This window comes from Sus scrofa, chromosome 8, assembly GCF_000003025.6.
Source record: "Sus scrofa isolate TJ Tabasco breed Duroc chromosome 8, Sscrofa11.1, whole genome shotgun sequence".
Lineage (NCBI taxonomy): Eukaryota > Metazoa > Chordata > Mammalia > Artiodactyla > Suidae > Sus > Sus scrofa.
The window spans coordinates 15,301,714-15,321,494 of record NC_010450.4 but is presented as its reverse complement, the minus strand read 5'-3'; the positions used below and the strand labels follow the sequence as shown (position 1 = coordinate 15,321,494).

The 19,781-nt window shown below is 42.3% G+C and overlaps 1 protein-coding gene across 5 annotated transcripts in view; it reads left to right on the top strand.

Annotated features, from left to right (window-relative positions):
- KCNIP4 (potassium voltage-gated channel interacting protein 4) overlaps positions 1-19,781 on the top strand; it is a 1,134,443-nt gene that overhangs the window by 1,024,864 nt on the left and 89,798 nt on the right. For all 5 annotated transcript variants that reach the window (XM_003482356.4, XM_013978556.2, XM_003482354.4 and 2 more), the window contains one exon: positions 4,084-4,208. In XM_003482356.4, the coding sequence (XP_003482404.2) occupies positions 4,084-4,208 (125 nt within the window). The remainder of the gene's footprint in view (positions 1-4,083; positions 4,209-19,781) is intronic.

Below are 19,781 nucleotides of genomic sequence, written 5' to 3'. Positions count from 1 at the left end.
GAGGCGCCCCGGAGACCCGCCACCAGAGCCTGGCGATAGATTTTCAAGCTCTCCCTACCTTCAGCCGTGTTGTAGTCCCAACCGGGGCGAGTCAAGGGAAATCCCATGTCAATCTCATTTTGCAACTGCGTGGGTCGCCCGTCGGCCCCAGGAACATTTTTTCTAGCCTCTAACAGAATTCTCTCTCGCTCCTCGGTTGTGAAGAGTGTCTGCAGCAGCTGTTGACAATCATCCCAAGTAGGCTGGTGAGAGAACATAAGGGACTCCACCAACCCCGTGAGGCGTTGGGGATCCTCCGAGAAAGGGGGATGGTTAGTTTTCCAATTATAGAGATCTGCAGAAGAAAAGGGCCAATACTGGAGGGGCTGCAATTGGCCCCCCGGCATGGGAGGGCCATAGGTGCGCAGCGGTAATATCGCGATCTCGTCTGTCCGCTCCGGGGTGGCGCCTCTCCGGCTCCGAGTCCCGGCAGCAGGTCCCTCCACCACCGGAGCTCCAGGAGGGGCAGAGGGTCCCCTCACAGCACCCTGTGCTGGATAAGGGGGTGGGGGAACAGGTTGGGGTTCCGGCCAAGTCGGCGGCTCCTCGATCTCGGGGTAGATACGAGGAGAGGGCTCGACTTTTTCGGCCGAGTGTTTGTTTTTCTCTCCAAGAGCCAGGATTCGGGGACCTGGCTTTCTTGGTTTATTTAGCCATGGTTTAACCCATGGCGGAGGATCTTCTGCCAAATCTTGCCACGTAAGGATATAGGGCTCCTGATCAGGATGAGATCCGGGTCCAGTCTGAAAAATGATTGCCTTAACAGCCAGGATAATTTCAGAATTAAAGGTCCCCTCTGATGGCCATCCAACATCGAATGTTGGCCATTCAGAGGCACAGAAAGTCTGCCAAGGTCCCTTCTTAACCTGAACTGACAAATTATGAGCCCTGGATCTAACTTCAGTCCAATGGTCGAGAGTCAAACTAAGGGGGTTCGTCACTGTCTGTCCCATATTAAAACTGTAGACAAGGACGCACAAGACAAAGACACACGAAACAGAAACCAACAGATCCAGACACACGCGACCCGTCCGCGTCTTCCACAAGCAGGCAAAAGAGTCGGACGGCCGCGGAGGGGGAAGCTTTCGCTTCAACAACAGAACTCGGTCCTCTGACTGACAGTAGGAGACCACCAGGCATCCCTGGCTCTCCCCACCTCCCGGGGCGTCCCCCAGGGTGGCAGCCTGTGATCCTCCTAGCACGTCTGCTGATCACAGTCCTCCAGTCCTTACGGTCTGAGAGGACAGCTGCAAACCGAAAGCGCGCATCACCGAAAACAGACACTCAGAACAGAGACGCCGGCCGACACACACACACGTTCCAAAGGGGATCCCTTTACTTCCAAGTCGGTTCTCGGGTGTAAGGGGTGGTCGCAGGATTTCCCGGCCAACGCACCAAATGAAAGGCCAGTAAAAGAACAATCCCCCTCGTCCGGGCTCGGAAGAGGCGACACCCCAAATCACTCACGAGAAGCGGTCTTGATGCAAACAGCAAGAGGATTTTTATTCCAAGCGCGCTGGGGCCCACAGTCGTACACCACGCAGGGGTAGAGGACTGCGGCCCCGAGTGCGGAATCGGGACAGCTTTTATGGGGTTCACAACAAAGCCTGTGCGTCACAAACCAATCATTTTAAAATATCGAGAGCCCGCGCTCCGTGGACCAATCATTTTAAAATATCGAGAGCCCGCGCTCCGTGGACCAATCATTTTAAAATAGCTCCGGAGGTCCGCATCTGCGTGGGCTCCTGGGCAGAGTGACAGATTGCAGTTGAGATAGGTCACTAGGGCTGTCAATGTGTAATCAATTCTTCTATGGTGCCAGTCAGTTTTACAGAATCCAGATAAGCGATTAGTCAACTCATTTCCTGTTATCTTACTTAGGCCAGGATAGCAGGCCCTGGAACAATAGGAAGTGTGACCTTCTACCTATTTACTGGCAGCCAGCAGGGTCTGGAATTCGGGGGCATTTAGAGCTTTTTATTAACTTCCTGGGTTCTGGGAGGGTTAGGTTGCATTTTCATCCTTTCAAAAGCAAGGTCTTTCAATCTGTTGTTGCCTATTTATATTAGGTCTTTCCCATGGCATGTATTTGTGCATTGGCCACTACAATAACTTCAATATAGTCCAATGCATAGGATCAAGAGAGCTCTTAGGGAGCACTGTCTTTCTTCATCCTCTCAAGCTCAGGATCCATTGAGTAGAATCAATGCATGCATTCCAGTGAGCAAAAAGGAAAATTGAAAGAACCCCATTTTAACTTCTTTAACTTACCCCATAAAGCCTAACCTGAGGTCAGTTTGCTAATGCCAAACTTTTATCAGCTACTTTTAATTCTTTACATGTCCTTTAGGTACATACCTGACTTAGTTCCTCATCATTTTTGTCCTTATGATTTCAGTTTATTTTCAGCCTGCCCATCTTTTCATGGCCTTTTTTAAAATGTATTCTTCACTGGCTGCAAATAGGAACTTAGCACCCATCATTATTCTGCTTCTTTTCTGTATCATTGTTCCAAAATCATTATAACATGAAAAGTACAAAAACAAATGTTTGTTTTTATCTCTCCTTCCTCAAGGAGGAAGTTTTTGTTTGTTTGTACTTGTTTCCTTTGACAAACACAACTTTTCCAAGTACTTATTTCATCATTATTGTTGGTCTTCTGTAAACTGCTTGAGGGCAGTGATTAAGACTCACCAAAATTAAGGTAGCACTGACCTTCTTTTCCCTGCTCAGTGAGAGCTCTGGCCCCTCACTGCACTCAGTATGTCAGAGCAATGAGTAGGTACACATGTTAGCAAGAGGCAGCATTACTAAGTGATAACAATGATGTGACTTTTATAGTCCAAAATGACTACATTTTCAATTGACACATGAAATGTGAAATTGGGAGTGTGTGGCTCTGGGGCTTGAGTCAATGAGATGTTCTCCTGAGCCTCACCTGTCTAAACTGGGTCTCTGTAGCTAATCGGTAGCTAAGGGTAAGGGATTTAATGGAGAGAGGCCCTGGTTGTTTCTATTCCTGATGAGTTTCTGAGCTAATATGTGGACTGAACAACAACAGGAAGAACCCCTTAGACCTCCACTGGGCACCACTGCACAGCAGCTGAAATTACTTAAGGATGCTGTACTTCGAGATCTGCACACCCAGATCCTAACACAGCCCAGTACTTCTCAACTTGCATTCTGCGGACACCAGGGCATACATGAAGATGGTACTTGTGGGGGGAAAGGATTCTTTGGACACGTACCCTTTGGGGTCAAGGAATTAAACAAAGTGAAACAGAATTCTTTGTTGTAGATCCTCTCAAACCTTTCTATTCCAATGTTTTTCTCCAAAACAACATTATCATTTCCCAAATCTAACATAGACATACAATTATTTTCTTTTTTGTGTGCATAGAGCATCTTTGAGAAACTATTAAATATAGTTCACATAGCAAAGTATAGTATTTCAGCATTTACCCGTTCCTGTGGATTCCCTCGGCTGCAAAGTAGGGTTGAGTCAGAAGTGTCCCTAGGCTCCTGTCCATTCAGTGTTCACCCATGAAGACTGCCAGTCAAGCTGGCAGTTAAGTGCTTTACTCATTTTACACCTGATCTGACTGCTCTGTTTGTAGCCCCAGGCAACACTGACTTTAATCGTATCTTCAGAGTGTATTAGTTAAGTCCTATCTCATAGCTGAATGATACAAAGGTAGTACTGATTGTCATTAAACCAAAATTCCATTTTTATAACCAGTACTTGATATACACACGCATTTGAAGTTTTAAGACTGTGCATGACTTTTTCACATTTCAAACTGTGCTGTAAAAATGTTCACATCGTAATATCTAATGACTAGAAAGGATGAAACAATATTGTGTAGGATCATCTTAGCAGCACTGTAAGCTCTGAGAAATAGAAAGGCCATTAATGTCAATGTGCAAATCCTTCCTCTGGAAAAATCAGACATCCAGTGAATGTTTCATGCCATTTTCCTGTGTTGCTGTGTATACACATTGGCGAGCACCGACTGTTTTTAAGACTCTGGTTTTCCCCCACAGATAGCGTGGAAGATGAACTGGAGATGGCCACTGTCAGGCATCGGCCTGAGGCTCTTGAGCTTCTGGAAGCCCAGAGCAAATTTACCAAGAAGGAGCTCCAGATTCTTTACAGAGGATTTAAGAATGTAAGACCTTCCTTTTTGACTTTACCATCACACGGTTCTCAGAGGAGCATTGGGAAATGAGAGAGAAAAAGGGGAAAGGTGCAGTTCTGTGAGAGCCGCATCGCATGTACCCGTCATACTGACCTTTCCTAAATGGGAACCTCATCACTAGCCCCTTTGGGTTTTGGTTCACGTTGGTCCACCATTGCTCAGACAATTGCACAAGGACAAGTACAATAGAAAAGTTTACTCAATTCAGTTCTTAGTTGGGGTTTTTCTTCTAGTTATATTGACCTCATTTCAATAAGCTCTAATTATCTACAAGTCTCACTGACTATAGATCAAGGCCCATCAAGGAACTCTATTCCCTAGCATTGGAGAAAAGTCAAACTAATAGAAGTTTGATAGTTTCTAAAAGACCATGCTGCCAAGATTCAGAATGATAGGTGTCAGTAGGTGGTCCCTGTTTCTGGTGCTCTGTGATGCTTCTTCCTGAATGGATCATCTTCAAAGGGTGAGGAGGTCCTTGCACACCAGATGGTGAGGGAGAGAGGCAATGAGTGGGCTGGGCAATTTGTCAGGCACACACTCTTAGGGTCTCCTTGGCATGTACTCAGTATTAGTCTAGATACTGCAGGCCGTTTGAAAGCCAGAGAAGGTATGTTTCTGTCTTCAAGGAACTTATGGTTTGAATAGGGAAAGAACACTTGTTATCACTGAATTTACTTGAAAGCAGTTCATCCTTGAAAGTATTAAATGGTAGTACATTAAGTGGCATCATGTCCCAAGGTGTATTATGTTCTCATACATATGTGAAGCACAGTTGCATAGGCTGCAGGTGCTCCTTGGGATCTGAATGAAATCGTTTTGATTCCTCCTCATGCCTACCACTAACAGCCCCCATTCCATGACCTGCAGGAATCTATGGTGTCCAAAGCTTTCTTCTAACTCCTCTTCAGATCTGTCCATCCCACTTGTGACCTCTGTCTAACCTCATGCAGATGAGAAGCTCTGCCTCTTCTATGATATCCACCAAAAAACTTTAGAGAATCTGTAATGCTACTTGCCTTACAGGATATTTTTATAGGGTTCCAATATGTCTATTGCACACAATATTCCACCATCTCTCTGATCCCATGGGGTCTCTCTTTTCCTTTCTGCTTCTCACCACTCTCCTAGCCTGGCTCCCTAAATGTTTCCTTCTCCTGCCGCTCTAAAACCTGGTCCTCTTCTGACATCCAGGCCTTTGTGGGATGGACTGGGTGGGGACAAAGGTGATGCAATGGAGATGGGTGCTTCCCACACACAGGCAGAATTCACATTACACATCATTACACATTGTGATGTGTGTCTATCAAGATGACAAACAAACATGCATAAAGAGAAAGGAGCTTTGATATTAGGCTCATGGATTATTAGTTATGCCTTGGCTGCAAGTTTGCAGGCTGCAGAAAGAGGAAGCATTTACAATGTAACAGTTGCACTGACCACTGACAGCAGGAAACCACTAGGCAGTGAGGATGGAGAGGGAGAAGAGGTGAAAAGGACCAATCATGGCCGAAAGTAAACACTAAGAGAAGACTCATCACAGAATGGAACTTCCAGTGTATTCCTGGGAATATCCAAATGCTTTTTCTCTAATTCAGATCTTGTAATAAGCAGACTTTTTTTCTTTGTAACATTGGATTATGCACCAGATACTAAATGGTTGTGGAATAAAGACCAGCCTCTCAGCATCCCTGTGTGCCTCCGCTGTGCTGTCATCACCCCCTCTGCCTTCACTGCAGTTCTCTCCATGTGGCCTTTCATGCCATTTGTTGCAAATTGGAATCATGGTTACTGCCATCATTAACCTTCAGAGCCAGCAACTCTGCAGCCTGTCTTCCACAAGTGGCACTTCATGAAATATTGCCCAGTCTCCAAAGTCCTCATCCTTTGCTTTGTTTGATTTTTTCTTTGCCTACTTGTTTTCTTTCTTCCTTTGCTCCCCTCCTGACTCTTTTCCCCACCTCCTTTCTTTCCCCTTTCCTACCCCTCTGATCACTTCTCTATTTCTTCATTCTTTCACTCTATCCCTCCTCTTATATCTCCTTTGTCTCTTCTCCTTGTCAATTCTTATCTCCTTTCTTTCACTTCTTCCCATCCCTTCCTTTCTCTATTTTTTTCCTTCATTCTTCATTGTTTTTCTGCCCCTCCCTGCTATCCCATGAGATTTCACTTCCAGCAGACTTCCAAAGTGTATTTTGTATAATTCTTTAAATGAAAGGATTTCACGATTTTCTCAGAACATATTAATCAATGTCTCTGATAAATAAAACAAGAGTAGCCCTATTATCCTGTAGTCAATGCACAGTTCTAATAAATGCACCCTAAAATATAGCAAGAGAGGCCCTAAAGCAGGACAGAGCAGCACTCTTATTTTATTGAATGGCAGCAACCTGAACCAGCTTAGCACCAGAGACAGCATATAAACTACCCTTGGTTTCCAGAACACCAATTATCTCAAGCCTTTATGCTCAAAAACTCATTTCCATGTAACCAATTGAGATACTCACTTGTAATGAAACTTTTTTAAAACTCTCCATATTTTGATTAAAAGGATAAACCATTCATCAACATCTTAAAAGAGCCACACTTATGCAAGTGTTAGAACACCCCTGCAAGTAAAGAGTACCAGAACCCTCCGATTTTTTCCAGTGCTATTCCTATGATAGCATTTTTCCAACATATTTTATTGATATAAATTGGAAATGGGAGAAAAAGAAGAGAGTGAGAGGATTTCTCAGCCCCTTACTCTCTCTTACCACTGAGTCATCCTCACATTTTGATTCCTCTTACTACATGCTAAACTGGATCCTCAAAAGTAGGCAGCTGATAGAAATGGAGGATATAGTACAGTGTTTCTCCATCTCTACTGTGCCTCAGAGTCACCTAAAGGATTTATTAAAAAGATTGCTGGGCCCCAGGCTGAAAGATTATGCTTTAGTAGTTCTGATAGATTGAAGGTGGAGAATTTGCCTTTCTCCTAGGGTCCTAAGTGACGCTGATGCTGATGCTCCAGGTCTAGGGACCACGCCCTGGTAATCATTACAACAGTGCAGACAGCATATGCATCAGTGTCACTTAGACGCAGGTCCATATCGTGCCTGTTTAGGCAGCTCCCTCTGAATCAGTGGCCTGTGTGTGCTTGTCTCTGCAAATTGGGGTAACAATATTTACATCACATGGGTATTGCCTTTGTTTTGTTTTGTTGTTTGAACGGCTTTTTAATAAATTAAGATAATCAACATGAAGTTCAACAAAAAGGAATTACAGTGTGGCCCCATCAACCTCAGTTTTGTGTTCCATCAAAGTGGGGCAGGCACGGTTGACCTATACATCTCCCCAGCAGTGTTTTGGGTTTTGAGCTGTGTAATTATGTTTAAAAAGGATGCAGGAAGCTGCAAGGTATTAGCCACACATCAGCAGTCACATGTTACAATCATCTGGGGAGCTTTAAAAACTGCAAATAGCCGGGCACCATGCTTGGTGATTCTGATGTAATTGCTCCCAGAAGAAGCTTGAGCATCAGGGTTTATAAATCTCTCCAAGTAATTATAATGTACAGCCATATTGAGAATTGTTGAACTGGATGTATAAGATTCTAGCCATAAAGTTGCTTCTGTCACAAACGGAATTTACCTACTTGTGATGAGCCCTATGATGTCAAATAGCAATGGTTCAACTGCCTGCTTTAGAACCTTATGAAGCCCTTGGTGGGTAACGTGCAGAGGTCTTGGTGATTCTGATTCAGTTAAATTTGAGGTGATGCTTAATTATATTGTTTAAAACTTCTAAATTTAAAAAAAAATCCCATTTTAATAGACCACTAGCAGGAGGTTACACTTGAAAAAGACTGATCTAGCTCACACAAGTGTCGCTATGCACAATTCATAAACTTGCTTAGCTGTTCTCTTTCACAATCAAGCATAATTCCAGTCAGTGCTAGGTGATGATGCATTCTGCCAGGGTATTATGTTTTCCCATGGCTATGCCTCTTTGACATTTCCTCTCGTTAATTAATAATTTAAAACATAGTCTTCCCCTTTTTAAAGGCATAGGATGAAAGACGTTTTCAAGTAATTAGACCTAATATGTTTTGGACACCTGGCTGCTTCCAGTCTCAAATCTTTCCCTGCTTCTCTTTCTTTCACTATTTTGAATTACAACAGGTCAAGTATCCTTTGGATTCAAACACATCTTTAAGGTATCACTTTAATATTTGTTAATGCCAGTCTTCCTTTAAAAATGTTGTGTTAATACTCTTTTTACCTAAAAATGCAAGATATTTACATTAGTTTTCTATTGTATGTAACAAATTACCACATACTTAGTGACTGAAAAATGTACATTCATTATCTCACAGCTTTGAAAGTCAGAAGTCCAGAAATGATGTAACCAAGTCCTCTGCTTGGGGTCTCATAAGGCTACAATCCAGGTACTGGTTAGGCTGCATTTCTTTCTGGATTCCAGGGTCTTCTCCCAAGCTCATAAAGTTGTTGCAGTGTTCATTTCCTTGTGATTGTATTTCTGAGAGCCCCACTCTTTTGCTCATTGTCAACCTGGGGCCACTCATCTCCTAGAGGCTACCTATAGTCCCTTGCCAATGGCCTTCCCAAGACTCTTTCATAACGTGGAAGCTCACTTCTTTAAAGCCAGCAAGAGGGTCCCCACTCTGCTAAAGCAGAGTCTTATAAAATGTAACATAATTACGGATGTACACCTCCTCCCATCACCCTTGCACACCACAGCAATCAGGGCAAGGGAATTATTGAAAAGGATGGGATTTATTGGGACCCACACTTACAGGGTGTCCATTACAGTGGGATTTGGGAGGAGTCAGCAGCCCCTATGAAGTAAAGCTGATTTGGTCAGAAGTCACATTTCCAGTACCATTACTCTTACCCTTGGTGTTGTGCCTGCAATGCAGACATCACCCTAGGCTTTTACTGCAAGTGTCACCAACCTCTCCTCTGAGTTCTACAAGAGATTTGGCATTACTGCCAAAGGAACTGGCAGAGATGAGAGTTCCCATGATGGACCTTTCCACCTTCCTCCGTGTCTGAGAACTTCTGCACTTTAAAAATAGATGAAGGAAACTGGGGATGAAATTATAGGGATCTACATTTTTGACAAAGCACCTGTACATAAAGAGCTCTAAGTCCCTCTTGTGGTGGAGAGGGAGGGAGGAGGAGTTTAGCACATGCACAGAAGAGTGGGATAAGGCGGTTAGGATGGAGAAATAAGCTGCTAATTGTATATGGCATCTTCCCTTTTGTCGTGAGCCCTCGGAGTTATTCTTGAGGCTTTTATAGACTGATTGTATGACCTTTAGTAAATCACTTCATCCCTGGCAGCTTCTGTTTCCCTGTCAGCAAATTAGGGATTAAGATCTTCCTTTCCAATCATGAAGGGAGGTGCGTAATAATTGGTTTTGTTCGCTCTTGAAAGACTCAGATAAAAGTCTTCCTTAAGGGCAAAGTATTACTCATGTACTTTAGAATCAAGGTATAAGAACAGAGTTAAAGTGTTCTTTCCTATGCCTTAGCAGAGTTTTCTGGCAGACTTCCAAGAAGCAGGGCTTTCTGGGGAGAAGGTTGTCTACAGGTCTAAGCAGATGTACACGGCTGCCCTTCTGATGCCCGAGGGCTGGCATGGTGTATGGGCTCTCCTGGGCTCAGACCCCTCCACTGCCATTTCTCACCTTGAGTAGGGAGTAGCCTCTCAGGATATCAAATTCTCTTTTGAAATGTAGGATATTAATACTGATGTAAATGAGAAGAGGATACGAAATGCTTTGCATCATCTCTTTCACTTTGGTGTGAAAACCAGACATTTGAGTCCTTCCGTGTTTTCCTCTCATTCTTCTAAGTACAAAAATAGATGAAATTCATGAGGAAGACCTATGATATCATCTTGAGGTATACTGCTTTACTCATGAGTTTATGCTGCATATATTCTGTGGCATGTGAATGTGTCTTCATTTATTGGTTTCTCTTTTTTGTTTATTTTAAACTAATGAAGTGCCACGCTAAACATCTGACATCATACTGGGGTGAAAACTGGGTAGGTAAGTGTTCTATCTGCAGTCCATTCCCCATTCCACGCTGCTGGGCGTAACGCTTAACTTTATTCTCACATTTTTTTTTATGGGCACATATTTGTGAGTGTGATGGGGCGAGAGGAGATTCTTTTGATATGTATGCTACAGAGTAATGTTTTTAGTAAACAATGAGCAAGTGCTCATGAGCGTTTAATTTTATCTTCAAACCACCATTATACCGCTGTTGTTCAGGAGTTCCCTGTGTGGACATACTTTGGTCTAGTGAGCTGACACTCCACCTCGCATCCCCATAGGGAAGGCAGCAATTTAAACACTGCCCATCCCTCTACTCCATCCTTTTTCCAAAGAGGGATTTACCCTTGAAGGGCTATAACAACCCTTCTTCCCACCACTACCCATCACTCCCCATCTCCCTCTACCAATAAATAAATAAATAAATTTTTAAAATAGAAGCATCAAAAATAAATATTTCTGTTCAATTTATGAGCTCCCTAAAGACCCTATCTTGAGCCCAATTCCTCTTGATAGTCTCTGCTTGTAATTCCAGATATCTGGCTCATTGTACCACTCAGAAGTTGATTTTGGAATTAAGTACTAGACCCTAATCCCAGACCAAAGTCAACTGCCATCATCTAGATAAGGCCTAAATTTTAAAATATCTTTTAATTTTGTTAAGGGAAATATGAATGTCGGATATTTAACTTGTCTTTGGCTCCTAAACCTGTCTTTTCTCAATAAATGTTACCTTCATTTATCCAGTAGCCTAAAAATGCAGTTATCTTTCTGGATTCTTCCCTCTTGCATCTAATGAATCTCCAAGCTCGGTCAATTTTCCTGTCTTTTTATCTCTCCTATCAACCCATTCCTTTCCCTCCACACTGCAGTTTCCCCTCACACACAGCTGCCATCTGTCACCTGTGAGACCACATGGCCTCCCGGGCTCCTGGTTTCCAATCTTGTCTTCCTCTGACCCCTTTTATACAGTGCAGGTGAGGGACTTTTTAAAGCACAAATAGGATCCTGTCAATTACAACTTACAAGCCAACTAATAGCTCTCCATTACCACTAGAAGAATCTTATGCACTCATCCAAAAAATACGTGTTGTGTCCCTACTTTAAGTCTGACCTTGAGTTAGATACTCTGTGTATTATAGTGACCCAAGCAACCTTGGCTTATTTTTCCAGTCTCATCTCTCGCTACCCCCTGTTCGCTTTGCTCCAATCATATGGCATTTTCAGCCGTTGATGTGATTCCCTCTGAGAGGTCTTGACCTATGCCTTCCTCCTGCAGAGTGATTGCTATTTCCCATGACTCCTTTACCTTTCAACAGGCAAACTTCTGCACCTTTTTCACACCTCAGCTTAGATTTTATCTCAACATATTTTTTTATCGTTCATTCTGAGTATTGAATATGGGGCTACCACTGTACTAAGCAAGTATTTAAGATACACGTACTAACATGATGGGTAATTTCTCTTAAGCTTACATTCCAGTGTGTGTGTGTGTGTGTGTGTGTGTGTGTGTGTGTGTGTGTGTTGGGGGAAAATGAAGGGGAAGTGTGAGACAATAAGTCAATAATTAAATTTTAAAAAAGCAAGTGTTGATCAGAACTACAATAAAATGTGTCATAAAGAGGCAAAACAGAGAGCTTCTTTTGGTGAGGTGGCTGAAGAAGTGTTCCCTAGGGAGACAGCCCTTAACTGAGTCTAGATATCAAAAAGGACACAGGCAGATGAAGGAACAGAAAGAACATTCTAGGAAGAGAGAACAACCACAAACCATGAGACAGGAGTGGGCCAGGAGTGTCTGGAATCTCAACTAATCATTTTATTTTATTGTCTCTAAAGATGTTGAGACACCACTGGTTTCTAAAGGGACAGGTACAATGTACAGTAATGACTTTTAAAAGATGGCTCTGGCAGGCTACTCAAAGTAAAGTGAAGTATGGGGGGCCCAAAGCAAAACAGGGAGATCCTCGAGAAAGCAGTTCCAGAAAAGGAAGGAAGGAAGAATGGCCTAGACCACAGTGGCACCCACAGAAGAAAGAGATGACGGGCTATTGCAATTGATGGAGGTTGATGACTGGATACGTTGATGGTCTAGACTGAAAAAGTGAAGGGGATGGAGTTCCTGTTGTGGCTCATCAGTAATGAACCCTACTAGTATCTATGAGGACACAGTTCTATCCCTGGCATTGCTCAGTGGGTTAAGGATCCGTCATTGCTGTGAGCTGTGGTGTATGTCATAGACTTGACTCGGATCTGGTGTTGCTGTGGCTGTGGTGTAGGCTGGCAGCTATAGCTCTGATTCGACCCTTCGCCTGGGAACGTCCATATGCCGCAGGTGTGGCCCTAAAGAAAAAAAAGAAAAAGTGAGCGGGATTAAGGACTCAAAGCTAACTCACAAGTTTGGAGCTTGAAAGACTTATATATGGAAAAACTTTTTCTGACACAGCATAGGGTAGCTTTGGAGACCCTCCCAAACATGTTCCTGATCACTGCACTGATTGAAGTGTTTGTCTTTATGTGCCCCTCCCCCGCCCCGTCTATCAGCCCCTGAAGGCAGGCACTGGACCTTCTGTATCTCCAGATTCTTAGCTCTTCAGACCATGCCTCCTAAAGAACAGAAAATCAACAAATCCTTGTGAATGAGTGAGCACCACCCCAGTTTTTTCCCGGATAAAATTTCTATCTCCTCTTACCTTCTTTTCAGTTCCTTCCACATCTACCTGATAGGGTTGAAGAGCTAGTAAATAACTCCTAGAAAAAGAAATCTAATAATAAGGGAAGTGAAAAAGCATGGCTTCTTCCATAAAAGAACTGCAAAAATATCTTTTTTTTTTTTTTGTCTTTTGTCTTTTTTGTTGTTGTTGTTGTTGTTGTTATTGTTGCTATTTCTTGGGCCGCTCCCGCGGCATATGGAGGTTCCCAGGCTAGGGGTCCAATCGGAGCTGTAGCCACCAGCCTACGCCAGAGCCACAGCAACGCGGGATCCGAGCCGCGTCTGCAACCTACACCACAGCTCACGGCAACGCCGGATCGTTACCCCACTGAGCAAGGGCAGGGATCGAACCCGCAACCTCATGGTTCCTAGTCGGATTCGTTAACCACTGCGCCACGACGGGAACTCCAGCAAAAATATCTTGACACATTTATTGGGTTTACCAAGTGGTCCTCAAAAATGTTAAAGCCTGTCTCACGTGGTAACAAAGAACTTCTTTTGGTTCTGTTGCTCATGCATCCATATTTTTCATCCAGTGGATTATCCATGTCCTATAATGCTCATCAAATATACGGTCAGATGGTAACAGGATCTCTATTTACTCCCACTTTAGCAACATACTTTAAAGACTAGAAGAAAGAGATGGGGTAGTGGTGTCCAACACATTCCCATATATGTTGCTCCCAGTAGGTTCACTGCTGTAACACCCGGCCCCAGTATTTCAGTGGCTTAACACAATAGATATCTATTGCTCTTTCATTTCCCAATCCCCTGTGGATCATTAAGAGGTGAGTCCAGGGGGGGGCCCTGTGCTCTACCCATCATGGAAGACACTCTTTCCAAGTGGCGGTTCTGCTATTTTGCCTCCCACCTCAGCATCCCCCACTGACTTAATGGCATCTTGCGCTTAGTCAACAGAAGAGAGAGAGAGAGTAAAGAAAAATATTGTACCAGTCCTTCAGTAACAGCCATCCCTTCTCCATCTAACATCCACTGCTCAAACCTCAGTTAAATGGCTCACCTGACTGCAAGGGAGGCTGAGAGAAGAGTCTTCCTAAATACTTAGGAATAAAGGGCTAGTCAATGTCTTCCAAATTAGAGAATGGCAAGGAGGAGAGTTATGTCAGAGTTTCCCAAGATCACCTCCTGGTTCAGTGATTTACTAGGAGGGCTCACAGGACTCAGTACATAGTCAGATTCACAGCCATAATCTATTACAGCAAAAGTATACAGAGTGAAATCAGCAAAAGGAATAGTGCCTGGGGACATGCTTGGGGGACAGCACATACAAATTTATGAGAGTCCTTTCCTCGTGAAGCCACACAAGTTGTGCTCAATTTCCTCAGCGATGAGCTGTGACCACACATGGGAAACAATGTCCACAAGGAAGGCCATTCGGCACTCAGTGCACAAAACTTTTCCTGGGGCTGGTCCCGTGGGCACCCTCAGTCCAGCATGCACCAAAACTGCAGACCTCCAGAAAGTTAAACGAGGTCATAACGGTGAGGCCCAGTGCAATGGGAGTACAGTCCTTATTAGAAGAGGAGGAGACACGAGGGTGCACGTGCGCAGAGGAAAGGCCATGTGAGGGCACAGTGAGAAGGCAGCCGTCGTAAGCCAAGGAGGGAGGCCTCAGGAGAAAACGACCCTGCTGGCACCTTGATCTTAGACTGCCAACATAAGAAAATAAATTTCCAGTGTTGAAACGACCCAGTCTGTGATATGTTGTTAAGACTTCCCTAGCGGACTAATAGAGTAGTCAAGGGCTAGCCTTGCAAGCAGATCTTTCTAAGGAGAGCAGTCTCAGACCTGCAATGATGACTCATCTCTTCACAAAACTGTACATATTTTGGAGTAAAATGTCAGCGTGACCAGATTCCCAGACTAGATGCCTGGGCAAGGTACTTGACCTCTCTGGGCTTCACTTACGTCATCTGCACATCTGGAGAAACAGTATCTCACAGCTGTCTTGCTAAGATAATAGGTGTAAAGCATAGGGCACCTCTCTCATGGTAACACTCAAAATGTAGCTATTATGATGATAAGTCCCATTGTCATTGCTATCATTAGCACCAGGGTCCTCATGCTGCTCCTCTAATCATGTTACTTCTAGAAGCCTCTTAAAATACCTTTGCCCACACCCTTCCCTAAGGTTTTACTGGGAAATAGTGCACTTTTTTGGTTTGGTTTTACTCACTTTTTTAATTCCTGGAGAAACTGACATAGCATTTCTCCTAATGACTTCCTGACTCAGATTTTGTGAAAATCAAAGAGATAACATGATGTGTAATGTCGTAAACCTCAAATGCAACCTAGGGATGTAAGTAATTAAAAAAAAAAAAACTTACATAAAAGCAGCCTTTATAGAAAGCAAAAATTCCCTGGAAGCACTTCTAAAATCTTCTGGATTTTTATCCATTTATCCATAACAATCCTGTAATATCAAATTTTATTTTTCTCTCAATTCACAAGTGAGTTGGTCCAGGCTGATGAGGTAGTTCTGCTCCATCAGGACATTCAGACATCCAAGTTCCTTCTAGCACATGGGCCTGCATCCCTTGGTGAAGGTACCGATCCCAACTGCATTCTGCAAATGAGATCACTGCTATGTTCATGTCCTGAGAGAAGGTGAAAGAGTCATAGACTAGGAGCAGGTGACTTATCTTAATTTAGCGATAACACAAAAGTTATCTTTTACTTACATCCTATGGGTGCATTAATCACATGAACTGCTAAGGGAAGCTAAAAATGTAGTCTCTAGCTGGACAGCAGTGTATGTTGATAGAAAGAAAATCTGGTTCAGGGGAACAACCAATTTTCTGCAAAAGTCAATAAAACCTCCTTCTACAGATTTTTTCTAGAGAATCCAACAACCTCCCCCCCCGTTAGAGGGATTAATGTCTTAACAATTTTTTACATCTGGGAGCAATGTCTCTACTGACTTCATACTCTCGTATCCCTTGAAGGATCAAGATTTTTAAAAATAATAAGAGTGTTGCTATCTTCTGAAGGCTTTGAGGCTTTTTACTTCCCTTAGCACTGTATCGGAAGCGAATACATAGCAAGTTCAAAAACCGCTACCTCTAAGTGTTTGTTAATACAATTTTTTGCACATGGAACTCAGTCTCCACAGCACAGAACCCAAACACATGGTAGTGGGTCAACTTTAACAGCATTGCTCCTTATTATTCTTTTTGGAAGAACTAATTGGGTCACACAAATGAATTACCAGGAGCCCAGTAAATAACTTTTCAAATTCAATATGTGCTCCTTAAAAGGCCTGCTGTGCAACTTGGGATGTTTTGTGACTAAAACCAACAACCAATCTGGGGCACTGTCCATCACTGCAAGCTGCTGGCAGTGAATCTACCCCACAGAGTCAGATGCTTTTCCATTTTTTATGATTTCACTTCAATGTGTTTATTAGTATCAACCTAACTGGCAGTTATTCCAGTGACCCTGGCAGGCACTCAGATCTTCATTAAAATAACATAAGTTGCCAAACCTTTGTCTCTTCAATGCTACACTTGAGTTGCATGTGTTAGACTATAAATTCTCTTAAATCAGTGTTGAATAATTTAACTCGAGGGAAACACAAAGACGTGTCAAAGGGAAATGAGATAGAATCGGTAATTTCCTTATCTGTGCATATTCTAATGAATTATGCTTCATTTATGATATTCCGACTTCCATAGAATTTTAGGAGATTGAGTCAAAACGTCTCCTTTCAAGTTCCTCCTGGTTCTGAATACTTTCTACAAATGTCTACATCATTTATTCAATATTCACTGTATTCCAGGTACTTTGCTAGTACTGAATATATATGTATGAATAAAAGAGAATTGTCTTCAACTCAGACACTAGAGTTTGGGTAGAAAGTGTGTGGTTCATAAGAAAGGAAAAAAATAAGTGAAGATTATGATATATTCATTGAAGGGAAAAGGACAGAATTCTGTGAGCAAGACTCACAGGGTCACAGGGGACCAAGCTGCACAACAGAGTGATTCAGTTACACATGTACACACACCCATTCTCTTGCAGATTCTTTTCCCACATAGATTATCACACAATACTGGGTAGAGTTCTCTATGCTCTACAGCAGGTCCCCACGAGCCAGTCTTTCCATATACCTCAGTGTGCATGTCCTCTTGAACCCTTCCTTCTACAGCTCAGAGATCCTTGTTTAACACACAGAAATGTAGAGAGGGAGCTAAACTATCACCTATCACATCATCCAAGCAAACAGATCTTACTTTTTAAGCGTTTAAGTAGGTCAACAAGGAAATAAGCAAGACCATTTTTTTTGCAATGTGAATTTTAAACCCCTGTAGGTAGGCCCACGTAGTCTATGTTCTATTTTCATTTTTAACATATCACCTCTTGAACATCTCAAAATTCTGAAGGAAATTTGCATCAAACATATGCCTAATATGACCAACGAAACATATTAAAAATTCCACAGCATTAAGGAAAGGAGAAAATTCAGTTTTCCAAAAATGTAGGCCAAGAAAGATACTGCTCTTTGGTATCACATTCAGTCCTTAACATCTCAGAAGCAAAGTATTTAGCTTTGTATTTTTTGCACAGGCTTTGAATAAATGGGCAGTGACTTTCTCATATTATTGGATTTTGCTTTTTCCTTTTAGGACCTCTCAGCATCATTCTTGGTTATACCACTTCAACTTTAGGCAGTTATCTGGTTAGTCTATCTAGCTTTCAAAACAGTATGCCCTTTCTTGTCCCAAAAGGAGCTTATAAAAAATATTTGTTAAACATCTAGAAAAATGAATATGAAATATTCCAAGCAGTAATTTAGTGCCTTATCACCAAGAAAGGAAACAGCATAACTTCTGCAGCTAAAATCTATGCTAGACCATCTCACCAAAAATATGGTCCAATACAGAATTTTTCATAAAAAAATAAAAAATAATATAAATATTATTTGAAATAAATTCTAGCAAAGTATATGATTAGACCCTTGGTGTTTTATTGTCACAGTTTTGGGTCTGTAATTATTTTAGGACTCTGAGTCCCTGTGTATTATCCATGGTGATTGGAAGTGGGATGAGCGATACTGCTTTTCATGGAAATAATAGTAGATTAAACACATTTTAATACACTATACGCAACTGAGCAATTTATTGCTTATCAGCAGCAGAATAAAGGCACCATGTAATCTGTGCAATGAAGCGAAAACTAATAATGCCTACTTGGTTTCTTCTGTAACTCCACATAAACCCCTTACTAATGGAAGGCAAACCTATTACTGAACACACTTTGTCTTATCATGAATAAGTGCTACTGATTTATTAGCTAGATTACATTTATTGAAAACAAAATGGGACCATGCAGTTAATTACCAGTTTTTCCTAATTAAGTCGGGTTTTATGTGACTGGAATACTCTTGAGCTGATCTTAGCACTCTGCTAGAGTCAGGGATGAAGGGGATGCTGATGCGAGGCCATCTCAGGCAGCGCCCTGCAGCTCCCTGCACTGCCCTCTTCTGTGCATCCTTGGTACTGGTAATTTAGGGAGGATGTATGTTTCAGGGCATAGATGAGGAATTGAGAGCTACCTAATCCTGAGTTCCAATCTCAGTTGCAACACTTACTAGTCATTTTACCCTGGAAAACCTCCCTGAACTTCTTCTTCTTGATTTACAAATGAGGATAATATAATCTATTCGTAATATAGGTGAGGGGACTAAAAGAAATCATGTGTTAGTGGAAATGTCTCTATGTAACAGGTATTGAGGCTGAGTTCCTGAGCCTTTCCACCAAATGGATCCAACACAAACAAAATGTCCCAGATGGACACTTGAGGTTTTGTGGTGAAGGTAAATTACACAGTCAGAACTCTGTTAATACACCTTTGAGAATAACTAATCCCATATTCTCCAAATTTTGCTGAGACAAATACTGAAGGCTTGACCTAAGTAATGATTGTCCCAAAGTCAAATAATCAGTAATGTAACCAATGAAATAATGAAATCTCTGCTATCTTTGCCTTCAGAACTTGTCTTCTGCCTCTCAAGTCAGGGTTCTTCCTACTGTACCAAGCTGCCTGTGGAATTTGAAGTCACCTTGTCCATACCACATACCAAATCATAAAATCATCAACCAGAAACTCACATATTTATTGTTTCTGCAGAATGTGTAACTGCAGTAAACTCTCAGAAAGTGGATAGAAATAAAGAGATGTGATTCTTACCCTCGGACTGTAAAGGGACCATGTAACTTGTTATTTATCTTTCTCCATTATTACTATAGAGCCTGGACCATCTGTTGCACATAGACATTTTTTGGCAAAATGATAACTTCAAGAAGTGTAAAAATTTCCCAAGGTCACACAGCTCATTAGTAGCCAAGCCAGAATTGTAACAAGAATATTCGAGTTTCCGTCTCAAAATCTCAGTTTAGTAACCAATAAGAACACACAAAATGTCTTTAAAAATAGAGTGAAAATAAAGAACTCTTGAAGCTGAACAAAGGGAATTTTCAGTTCTTTTGTATGACAACTAGGCAGAACCAGAATTTATAACTCTAGTTTGATCTAGGAAGCCTTCCCGGTGTGAGCAGCTGATATTTGTCACAAAGATGCCATAAGAAATTCCAGATTACATACAAAGGGGGTTATAAGATAGAGAAGCAGCCTATCTGGAGTAGACTCTGGAGTCAGACTGCCTGGATTCACATCCTGATTCTGCTATTTATTTAATCATGAACTGAAAGCCGTTATTTAGCCTTTCTCTGTCTCCGTTCCTGCTCAA